General features: G+C 38.4%; 1 protein-coding gene across 3 annotated transcripts in view; it reads right to left on the reverse strand.

Moving 5' to 3' along the window:
- OXCT1 (3-oxoacid CoA-transferase 1) overlaps positions 1-12,908 on the reverse strand; it is a 145,054-nt gene that overhangs the window by 110,261 nt on the left and 21,885 nt on the right. For all 3 annotated transcript variants that reach the window (XM_089908812.1, XM_022598418.3, XM_089908811.1), the window contains exons 6-7: positions 7,609-7,715; positions 5,127-5,187 (exon numbers count right to left, since the gene is read on the reverse strand). In XM_089908812.1, coding sequence (XP_089764938.1) covers positions 5,127-5,187; positions 7,609-7,715 — 168 coding nt within the window. The remainder of the gene's footprint in view (positions 1-5,126; positions 5,188-7,608; positions 7,716-12,908) is intronic.

Below are 12,908 nucleotides of genomic sequence, written 5' to 3' on the forward strand. Positions count from 1 at the left end.
GAGACCTCTGGGACAACATTAAATGCACCAATATTTGCGTTATAGGGATCCCAGAAGAAGAAGAGAGAGAGAAACGACCAGAGAAAATATTTGAAGAGATTAGAGTCGAAAACTTCCCTAACATGGGAAGGAAACAGCCACCCAAGTCCAGGAAGTGCGGAGAGTCCCAGGCAGGATAAACCCAAGCAGAAACATGCCAAGACACATAGTAATCAAACTGAGAAAAATTAAAGACAAAGAAAAAGTATTAAAAACAAGGGAAAAACGACAAATAACATACAAGGAAACTCCCATAAGTTTAAGAACTGATTTCTCAGCAGAAACTCTACAAGCCAGAAGGGAGTGGCACAATATATATAAAGTGATGAAAGGGAAGAACCTACAACCATGATTACTCTACCCAGTAAGGATCTCATTCAGATTCAATGGAGAAATCAAAAGCTTTACAGACAAGCAAAAGCTAACAGAATTCAGCACAACCAAACTAGCTCTACAACAAATGCTAAAGGAACTTCTCTAAGTGATAAACACAAGAGAAGAAAAGGACCTACAAAAACAAACACATAACAATTAAGAAAATGGTAATAGGAACATACATATCGATAATTACCTAATTACGTGAATGGATTAAATGCTCCAACAAAAGACACAGGCTCACTGAATGGAAACAAAAACAAGACCCATATATATGCTGTCTACAAGAGACCCACTTCAGACCTAGGGACACATACAGACTCAAAGTGAGGGGATGGAAAAAGATATTCCATGCAAATAGAAATCAAAAGAAAGCTGGAACAGCAGTACTCATATCTGATAAAATAGACTTTAAAATAAAGAATGTTACAAGAGACAAGGAAGGACACTACATAATGATCAAGGGATCAATCCAAGAAGAAGATATAACAATTATAAATATTTATGCACCCAACATAGGAGCACCTAAATACATAAGGAAACAGCTAACAGCTATAAAAGAGGAAATCGACAGTAACACAATAATAGTGGGGGACTTTAACACCACACTTACACCAATGGACAGATCATCCAAACAGAAAATTAATAAGGAAACACAAGCTTTAAATGACACAATAGACCAGATAGATTTAATTGATATTTATAGGACATTCCATCCGAAAACAGCAGATTACACTTTCTTCTCAAGTGCACACGGAACATTCTCCAGGATAGATCGATCACGACTTGGGTCACAAATAAAGCCTCAGTAAATTTAAGAAAACTGAAATCATGTCAAGCATCTTTTCCGATCACAAAGCTATGAGACTGGAAATAAGTTACAGGGAGAAAAACGTAAAAACCACAAACACATGGAGGCTAAACAATACGTTACTAAATAACCAAGAGATCACTGAAGAAATCAAAGAGGAAATAAAAAATAACTTGAGACAATTGACAACGAAAACACGATCCAAACCCTATGGGATGCAGCAAAAGCAGTTCTAAGAGGGAAGTATATAGTAATACAAGCCTACCTCAAGAAACAACAAACATCTCAAATAAACCATCTAACCTTACAAGTAACTAGAGAAAGAAGAACAAACAAAACCCAAAGTTAGTAGAAGGAAAGAAATCATAAAGATCAGAGCAGAAATAAAAGAAATAGATACAAAGAAAAGAATAGCAAAGATCAATAAAACTAAAAGCTGGTTCTTTGGGAAGATAAACAAAATTGATAAACCTTTAGCCAGACTCAACAAGAAAAAGAGGGAGAGGACTCAAATCAATAAAATTAGAAATGAAAAAGGAGAAGTTACAACGGACACCACAGTAATACAGAGCATTGTGAGAGACTACTACAAGCAACACTTTGCCAATTAAATGGACAACCTGGAAGAAATGGACAGATTCTTAGAAAGGTATAACCTTCCAAGACTGAACCAGGAAGAAATAGAGAATATGAACAGATCAAACACAAGTAATGAAATTGAAACTGTGATTAAAAATCTTCCAACAAACAAAAGTCCAGGACCAGATGGCTTCATAGGTGAATTCTATCAAACATTTAGCAAAGAGCTAACTCCCATCCGTCTCAAACTCTTCCAAAACATAGCAGAGGAAGGAACACTCCAAAACTCACTTTATAAGGCCACCATCACCCTGATACCAAAACCAGAGAAAGATACTACAAAAAAACAAAATTACAGACCAATATCACTGATGAATATAGATGCAAAAACCCTCAACAAAATACTAGCAAACAGAATCCGACAACACATTAAAAGGATCATACACCATGATCAAGTGGGATTTATCCCAGAGATGCAAGGATTCTTCAATATATGCAAATCAATCAATGTGAAACACCATATTAACAAATTGAAGAAGAACCATATGATCATCTCAATAGATACAGAAAAAGCTTTTGAGAAATTCAACATCCATTTATGATAAAAGCTCTCCAGAAAGTGAGCATAGAGGGAAACTGCCTCAATATAATAAGGGCCATATATGACAAACCCACAGCAAACATCATTCTCAATGGTGAAAAACTGAAAGCATTTCCTCTAAGATCAGGAACAAGACAAGGATGCCCACTCTCACCGCTATTATTCAACATAGTTTTGGAAGTCCTAGCCACGGCAATCAGAAGAGAAACAAATAAAAGGAATACAAATTGGAAAAGAAGAAGTACAATGTCACAGTTTGCAAATGACATGATATTATACATAGATAATCCTAAAGATGCCACCAGAAAACTACTAGAGCTAATCAATGAAGCTGGTAAAGTTGCAGGATACAAAATTAATGCACAGAAATCTCTTGCAGTTCTATGCACTAACAACAAAAGATCAGAAAGAGAAATTAAGGAAACAATCCCATTCACCATTACAACAAAAAGAACAAAATATCTAAGAATAAACCTACCTAAGGAGGTAAAAGACCTGTACTCAGAAAACTATAAGACACCGATGAAAGAAATCAAAGACAACACAGATGGAGAGATATACCATGTTCTTGGATTGGAAGAATCAATATTGTGAAAATGACTATACTACCCAAAGCAATCAATAGATTCAATGCAATCCCTATCAAATTACCAATGGCATTATTTACAGAACTAGAACAAAAAATCTTAAAATTTGTATGGAGACACAAAAGACCCAGAATAGACAAAGCAACCTTGAGGGGAAAAAACGGAGCTGGAGGAATCAGACTCTCTGACTTCCGACTATACTACAAAGCTACAGTAATCAAGACAATGTGGTACTGGCACAAAAACAGAAATACAGATCAACAGAACAGGATAGAAAGCCCAGAGATAAACCCATGCACCTATGGTCAACTAATCTATGACAAAGGAGGCAAGGATATATACGGAGAAAAGACAGTCTCTTCAGTAAGTGGTGCTGGGAAAACCAGACAGCTACATGTAAAAGAATGATATTAGAACACTCCCTAACACCATACACAAAAATAAACTCAAAATGGATTAAAGACGTAAATGTAAGACCAGACACTATAAAGCTCTTAGAGGATAACATAGAACACTCTGACATAAATTACAGCAATATCTTTTTTGACCCATCTCCTAGAGAAATGGAAATAAAAACAAAAATAAACAATGGGACCTAATGAAACTTAAAAGCTTTTTCACAGCAAAGGAAACTATAAACAAGACAAAAAGACAACCCTCAGAATGGGAGAAAATATTTGCAAAAGAAACAATGGACAAAGGATTAATCTCCAAAATATATAAACAGCTCATGCAGCTCAATATTAAAAAAACAAACAACCCAATCGAAAAATGGGCAGAAAACCTAAATAGACACTTCTCCAAAGAAGACATACAGATGGCCAAGAGGCACACAAAAAGCTGGTTAACAGCACTAATTATATTAGAAATGCAAATCAAAACTGCAATGAGGGGCTTCCCTGGTGGCGCAGTGGTTGAGAGTCCGCCTGCCAATGCAGGGGACACGGGTTGGTGCCCTGGTCCGGGAAGATCCCACATGCCACGGAGTGGCTGGGCCCGTGAGCCATGGCTGCTGAGCCTGCGCGTCCAGAGCCTGTGCTCCGCAACGGGAGAGGCCACAACAGTGAGAGGACCGCATACCGCAAAAAAAAAAAAAAAACAAACTGCAATGAGGTGTCACCTCACACAGGTCAGAATGGCCATCATCAGAAAATCTACAAACAACAAATACTGGAGAGGGTGTGGAGAAAAGGGAACCCTCTTACACTGTTGATGGGAATGTCAATTGATACAGCCACGATGGAGAACAGTATGGAGGTTCCTTAAAAAACTAAAAATAGAATTACCTTATGACCCAGCAATCCCACTACTGGGCATATACCCAGACAAAACCATAATTCAAAAATACAGATGCACCCCAATGTTCATTGCAGCACTATTTACAATAGTCAGGTCATGGAAACAACCTAAATGCCCACTGACAGACGAATGGATAAAGAAGATGTGTTACATATTTACAATAGAATATTACTCAGCCATAGAAAGGAACAAAATTGGGTCATTTGTAGAGAGTGGATGGACCTAGAGACTGTCATACAGAGTGAAATAAGTCAGAAAGAGAAAAACAAATATCATATATTAACGCATATATATGGAATCTAGAAAAATGGTACAAATGAACAGGTTTGCCAGGCAGAAATAGAGACACAGATGCAGAGAACAAACGTATGGACACCAAGTGGGGAAAGCAGGGGGAATGAATTGGGAGATTGGGATTGACATATATACACTAATATGTATAAAATAGATAACTAATAAGTACCTGTTGTATAAAAAAAATTAAATTAAATTAAAAAAAGAAAAAAGTGAAAAAAAAAATTCATCTGGAGAATTCACCCAAGAAGGTCCACTTTACTCAAGTACCAAAAGACTTTTATGAGCTGGTCAGCCTGATAGCTTGATTCCCAAACAGAGTGTTCTAGTGAGACCATAGCTAACCAGAAAGCTCACGTTCCAGCAAACCTTCAACTATGATATATTTAAATAGAATCCTTCAACATCCAAAATGAAAAAGTGGTTACTGCTTGCCCTCCTTCGTAAAAACAAATGAACCATTGTACTTTTTCTTGAACTAATACATAACATCAACTTTGAAAATTAACAACAGGAAATCAGAAATAACCTCTTCTCTTACCTCCACCACTGTGGTTTCTGCAGCTTTGCACATGGGCAAGTTGAAATTCCTTGCACTTTTCCTACATTAGAGGAATAAGGAAGTGGAGAAAGAAGGGCAAAAATAAGTGTCTCTCTCAGCTTTAATTATAGATTAAAAGAATTTCTGTAAACCAAGACTTCCTGAATCTTTTTAAAAGAGTGTATCATATTTTCGGTAAGTTCTATAGCCATTTTATAAACAAAAACAATACGATGGTCACTTCATTCAGTTATATAGCTTTTTATGGGGTTAAGAGAAAGAGGGAATATTTTTCATATTCAACATAGTTATACACAGAAAAATAAAATGGATATTAATAAATCTACTCTAAAACTAATTTCTCTAAGTCTTTTACCTGAGATGCCACTTTGTTTTATAGTTAAATATTTCACTAAGCTTGCTCTTGTTAAAATATTAAGAAAAGTAGCAAGTGCTTTTATATGAGAAGGTATAGTAATTATACTCCTATTAAAGAAACCTATTGCTGAAATTAACTGAAACATTCATGGGTGATTTGTGAGTCGTAAAGATCAGTGTGGAGAACCAACTTCTAATGAAATTTTTAAAGCTACAACCCCCCCATCAGACCCTGAAGTGAAAAATTTTAAGAAGCGGCCAATTTTGCTGATGGTTCTGCATTCCCAAGTTCCTAAATTAATGCACTTCCTCTAATTATAAAAATTTTAATGTATTTTTGTTTCTGAGAGTGTAAATTGATAGGGAAAATTCTTTGGTAAAGAGAAATAATTCACAGCTATGCCTTAACAGCTCTTTGTGACACCAACGTTTCTTTCACTTGGATTCAAGGATAGGTGTGTCCTCAAGAGAGGAATCTTTGTGTACTTTGACAAGTTACCGTGTTGGATTCCACCAGACATCCAGCATCAAAAGCTCCAAGGGCAGAGTGGCCTGAGGTGCAGGCATGCAGAGCCTGCCCACTCTAACAATGGCCTAGACAGACCTCTGTACCAGTTGTCCCACTAAACGTGAATGTCAGCCTAGAAGTCAGTATCTTAAGAATCTAGGCCACCTGACCACTGGGGACAAGCACTCTCATTTCACATCAAAGCTCAATGGCTACTGAGCAGAAACTACAGGCATAAGGTCTGTACTCAGAATAGCCCTTGTGCAGTCTTTAGATAACAGGCAATAAAGCACGGGATAAACTCATGGAAATACTTTAAATAATTCATTTCCATTTGCTACTATACAATTTCATTAACCTTTAAAAAAAAACAACTAAGCTTTGCAAGCATTACATCAAGGTGTCAAATAAGGTAGACATCATTCAAAATGTCCTCTGTAATTGCCAAAATTAGTTATAATATCAAAAATTGGCTAAATCCCGGGACTTCCCTGGTGGTCCAATGGTTAAGACCCACACTTCCACTGCAGGGGGCACGGGTTCGATTCCTAGTTGGGGAACTAAGATCTCATACACTGTGGCCCGGACAAAAAAACAAAAACAAAACAAAAACAAAACAAAAACAAATGAACCAAAAAATTGGCTAAATTCAAGAAATCAAATACAGTATTAATGTCATAGAAGATCTTCAGAAATGAACAAAAACATGAGAGTGACCACTGGTAATTTAATTGTGATCATACCAAAGCTGCATTTGGTAAAGATAAAAAATATCACTAACTAAAAGCAGGAAAAGGCCAATATTATGAGAAAGACAAGTATTTCTGTAACCTAACAGGTGACGTCTTCAAGACCAAACATTTTGAAAAACTTTTATGAGTATATTCAAACGTGGCACAATTTGCAAAAACAACTATATAATCCCTAAATCCAAGATACTAAAACTAGGTATTTAGTATGCTTAGGGTAATCAAAAGGTATTTAAATCTATTACGTGGCTTAATATCTGTGGCTATCTAGATAACGAGAATGAAAGTTGAACATTATTAAGGGTAACCAACTTTCCAGACATAATCTTTATAAGCACTTCCTAGAAGACACTAATAGGCCTGGAAAAGAACTGACCTAAGTGATTATTAGCAATATTTTTCCATAATATCAAGTAACAGGCATTTTAAGACAATTCATATAAATAACACTGTCAAAATTAAATATAATTGTGTGCTTTAGTCACATTTTTTAAGCATGTCACAACACTGTAACTAGTTTTGGCAACTAAAGTACACGGGCAAAAATAATTTGTATGTGACTATATACAAGGATATACAGATTCAAATAGTTAACAAACAGTGCACCATGGGTACCAACCAATCAGAACAGATGTCCTCAAGTGCATCAAACCAGCATGACTGCACAGCAATGGTTCTGCACCCACCTATATGCACACACACACAGGTGTGTTTGATTTTAAGCCATTTTTAAAATAAATTTTTAAATACCAAACACATCAAGATATCCATTTTGTAATCATAATTTCAGAAATATAAAGTTGCTGAAATGCATTACATTTAACATTTTTTAAAACCATTATATTACCTGAAAATCACATTTCCTGCTCGGTCTGCCTTCCAGGCTTTCACTAAAGCGAAATCCCCTGTGATTGCTTCCTCCAAAATAAAATGTTGACCATTAAACTCCCTCACCTGCAAGAGACAAAGATAGCATTGTCAGGATCTGCAGAGGTCTTGTTTGGTTGTGCTCCCTGCTCTGATAGAGGCAGATAATAAGGATACAAGCCTAGTTAGAAAAGAGGGAGAGATCTAAACTGAAACTTCAAGGAAGAGTAGTGCAGGCAACCAGGCCTTCGTCAAAATGGTGAAGAGTGGCTTCCCTGGTGGCACAGTGGTTGAGAGTCCGCCTGCCGATGCGGGGGACGCGGGTTCGTGCCCCGGTCCGGGAGGATCCTACATGCCGCGGAGCGGCTGGGCCTGTGAGCCATGGCCGCTGAGCCTGCGCGTCCGGAGCCTGTGCTCCGCAACGGGAGAGGCCACAACAGTGAGAGGACCGCATACCGCAAAAAAAAAAAAAAAAAGTGGTGAAGAGGCCACTGAGGGAGTAGCATGTGCAAAGGCTCAGAAGCAAGAGGAAGCTTGGCAATTGTGAGGAACTGAAAGCTCCATATGCTTAAGGCATAGACTGTGTGTGTTAGCACTCACTTTATTATTTGTGTGAATAATTTACATACTGAACACGAAAAAGAGCCCCAGAAAACCATGTAAGTTGCATGAAACGGGCAATGCACTGTTTTCCTACCTAAAATAGTTATAAAAATCCATTCATCTCTTCTAATGAATCCTCTGTTGAGATTTTAATTGGGATTCCTAAAATTTGTAGAGAACTGACATGCTATATCCTCCCACCTGTGAGAATATAGGCCTACTTTTTTTTTTTTTTTTTTTTTTTTCCCGTACGCAGACCTCTCACTGTTGTGGCCTCTCCCGTTGCGAAGCACAGGCTCTGGACGCACAGGCTCAGCGGCCATGGCTCACCGGCCCAGCCGCTCCGCGGCATGTGGGATCTTCCCATACCGGGGCACGAACCCGTGTCCCCTGCATCGGCAGGCGGACTCTCAACCACTGCGCCACCAGGGAAGCCCTAGGCCTACATTTTTTAAAGTCTTCTTTTACCTCCTTCAATAGTTTCATAGTTTTCCCTCAGAAAAAGCTTTGTATATATTTTCCAGCTTTATTCATAGGTGCTTCTTGGTTTTTGATACCACTGTGACTGTTATATTTTATTCTATTATACCTTCTCTCTGTCATTACTGGTCTAATGGAAGGCTATTGATTTTTGTATGTTTATTTACTTTTAATTCTACTCCAAATGGGAGGGGAGGGGAGAAGACGCATAAAGCAAAAGTATGCCGCGGCATTTTGTTCCTTTTTTCTTCATGGGGACTTAGCTCTGGGAATTGAAAGGGAGAGGGGAAACAACGTCAATACCTCTCTCCATCACCACACAAGATGGGAGCCATTTGAAGGCCAAACTCCATTTTCATTACTACTGCGCCCCCTAGTGGACAAATTACATGCATTTTATAGAAAGCTGGAGAAAGCTTCAGTACATTTACTTTTCTTTAACTGTGGTTTAAAACAAGAAATTCTCTTTTTTTTAAATTATAGTTAATTTACAGTATTGTGCTAGTTTCAGGTGTGCAGCAAAGTGATTCAGACATATATATGTACACATATACATATATATTCTTTTTCAGATTCTTTTCTATTATAGGTTATTACAGATATTAAATATAGTTCCCTGTGTTATACAGTAGGTTCTTGTTTATTTATATATATATAGTAGTGTGTGTATGTTAATCCCAAACTCCTAATTTATCTCTCTCCCTCACTTTCCCTTTTGGTAACCATAAATTTGTTTTCTATGTCTATGAGTCTATTTCTGTTTTGTAAATAAGTTCATCTGTATCATTTTTTTAGATTCCACATATAAGTGATATCATATGATATCTGTCTTTCTCTGTCTGCCTTCATTTAGTATGATAATCTCTAGGTCCATCCATGTTGCTGAAAATGGGATTATTTCATTTCTTTTCATGGCTCAGTAATATTCCACTGTATGTATGTACCACATCTTTAACCATTCATCTGTTGATGAACATTTAGGTTGCTTCCATGTCTTGACTATTGTAAATAGTGCTGCTATGAACACTGGGGTGCATGTATCTTTTCGAACTAGAGTTTTTGTCTTTTCCAGATATATGTCCAGGAGTGGGATTGCTGGATCATATGGTGACTCTACTTTTAGCTTTTTAAGGAACCTCCATACTGTTTTCCATTGTGGCTACACCAATTTACATTCCCACCAACAGTGTAGGAGGGTTCCCTTTTCTCTACATCCTCTCCACCATTTATTATTTGTAGACTTTTTGATGATGGCCATTCTGACCAGTGTGAGGTGACACTTCATTGTAGTTTTGATCTGCACTAAAACAGAATCATTTCTTAAAGAACAGTTTCCTTAAAGACATTATCCCACTTTCCTGTTAGAAAAGCTTAATAAATTTAGGGAATCACTGATGAATGAGGATCATATTAATATGAACTTAGACAAATTATATGCAAGATATTTGTAACCTATACATCAATATAGTTTAAGTCTTATGTATTTCAGCCATCACCAGAGATGATAGCTGAGGCCTTTACATACAGATCTAGAGAACTACATATACATCTAAATATATGCTAAGCCAGGGCAAAGTAAAAACATTGGCGTTTCTTTCTATTCCAGTTATCTAGTTTCCTGAAGAGTCTACACATCAGCAGTTGCTAAGTGTTCACTATTCTAAAATTTTAAAACAGGCGAGGAATTGGTTTTGTCCAACTAGCTGTTATATTCACTTGAAAGAGTTATGCACGTCAGAGTCTCCACTTCCCCATCTTTCAGTCCTTTCTTGAATCCACTCCAGTCAAATTTTCACCATTCCAGAAAAATCCTCTTCTCCAGAAAAATCACTGTTTAAGGTCACCAATGACTTTCACGTTTCCAAACCCAACAGTCAATTTCCAGTCCTCTTACCCAACCTCTTCATACTCTGACACTGTTGACCACTCCCTCCTTTGTAAAAGTTCCCATCTTCCAAATCACCGGACTCCTCTGGGTTTCCTCTCCACTCACTAGACACTCTTTCCCATCTTATTTGCTGCTCCCTTTCCTCTTTTCAACCTTTCAATGTCAGGCCTCTTCTAAACCCTTAAAGGCAAAAGAGCTGTGCTCTGTCTACACTTCAGCCCCAGTCCCATGGATTTAAACACCACGTGCTGATGCCTCCAAAGTTCCTACCCCAGCTCTCAACCCTCTCAGAGCTGAGCTCGAGCCTACAGAACACCTCCTCTTGGAAGCTAATGAATGTCTCAAAAGCACCAAGTCCAGGCAGAGCTCTCTGATTACCCCCATGCTCGGCCCTTTTCAATAAGCAGCATGCTTGATTCTTGTCTTTTCTTACTCAGTAAATCCTGTTGGCTCTACTATCAACATATTTCCCAATTGCAACCACTTCTCACAAATTCCACTGTTACCACCTTAGTCTAAACCACCTTCCACTCCCACCTGGATTAATACAACAGCCTCTTCATCCGTCTCCCTGCTTCTGCTGTTGGGTCTCCAGCAAAAACTCTCACTACCCAACAGCCACAGTGCTCTTTCCAAAATGTAACTCAGATCCCATCACTGTCCCACCATATTCAAAACACTCTGTTGTCCTCTCACCACACTCAGTAAAGGCCAAACTCGCGTGGTCTGGCTCCTGCCTCTCTTTAACCTCCAACCCTACCACTCTCCTCATCCATTCTGTTCCAGTCTCACTGTCCTGCTGTTCCACACATGAGGCAAGCCTGCCCTGGGACCCTGTCCTTCCTCTTCCTTCTGAGTAGAGCACAAACCTATAATCTTCACCCAGCTCATTCCCTATTTTATTCAGGTCTCTACCAAATGTCACCTACTCAGAGCGGTTTTCCCTGACCCAGCCTGGAGCACACCCTCCTGACCACTCATCATCCTCTCTGCCTTTGCCCTACTTGAGCACTTCCAGCACTGACATTGTGTGTTTGTCTGTTTGCTCCCTGTCAGGGGGACTTGGTCTACAACACCCCTTTTTCCACCACACTTCGACCAGTGTTTGACAAACAGAAGGTCCTCAATAACTGTCACTGACCTAAGGAATTCACTCATTTCCTCTTCCCACCGTAATCAAGGACAACGAAGAGCTAACAAGAATCATTTCAAGAAATTACTGTTGTATCCCTAGGGGATGCAGACAAAATGACAAAACTGCTAGATTCCTACACCTCCTGAGATGAACCCAGGCATTCGGAACAGATTCTAGTCTATCCTATGTTTGCACCAGGAGAGTTAATGCTGTAACTTCTAGCAAGCTCTCAAAGCATTCACCCGATTTTGCCAGACATCTTTATCTATATTAACCAAGATCCATCTTAATAATTAGGTTCCTGTCCTTTACTTTGTCAAAAACTTTTTAAACCTAATTAGGCGGTAAAGAAAGAAGCAAGATAGCGTATGAAAAATTTTAACAAAACCTTTGGGTCAATATAGGTCACTCTAATCAGAAAGGCAAAGCTCCAGATGGAGGACGCTGCTGGATAAACACTGGACAGCAGGGGACAAGGGCATGACCTTTATCTTCCCTCAAAACACGGACGTGCAGAGCTAACATCCCTATAAGCAGAAAGGTGATAAAAGCCCTTGATTTACTAAATTTTCGCTTCCCTAGAGATAAGCTCAGCGTTTCTGCAACATTTGTTAACGCTCATGAGCCATGTGGGCAGGGAGAAGGGAAAGACACTAAAAATACAGCTGGCATGTGTCATTTTAAAAACTGCCTCAAACCTGAGTATCTCAAATACCTATATCTAGAGTTCTTTTCTTTTCTTTTTTTTTTTAAAAAGATTTTTTTGATGTGGACTATTTTTAAAGTCTTCATTGAATTTGTTACAGTATTGCTTCTGTTTTATGTTTTGGTTTTTTGGCCGTGAGGCATGTGGGATCTTAGTTCCCCGACCAGGAATCGAACCCACACCCCCTGCATTGGAAGGCGAAGTCTTAACCACTGGATTGCCAGGTAAGTCCCTATTCTTTTCTAATATGTGAGTGAAGTTACCCAGTATAAAGATACCCCATCCTATCTAGCACTTTAAATAAAACTAAGTTATTCAGTTATTCAAATAGGTCCAGTATACAAAATGAAGGACAAAGGAGATAATATGAACTCTCTGTTCCATTATATAGTTATAATTGCCCCCGCTTTTTAAGATTGTAGACAAACTTGTGATTTCTTTGGCTTTTTTCTCCCCCTTCAATCACAT

This window comes from Delphinapterus leucas, chromosome 3, assembly GCF_059928025.1.
Source record: "Delphinapterus leucas isolate spDelLeu-1000000601 "Yukka" chromosome 3, BTC_Dleu_Yukka2, whole genome shotgun sequence".
NCBI lineage: Eukaryota > Metazoa > Chordata > Mammalia > Artiodactyla > Monodontidae > Delphinapterus > Delphinapterus leucas.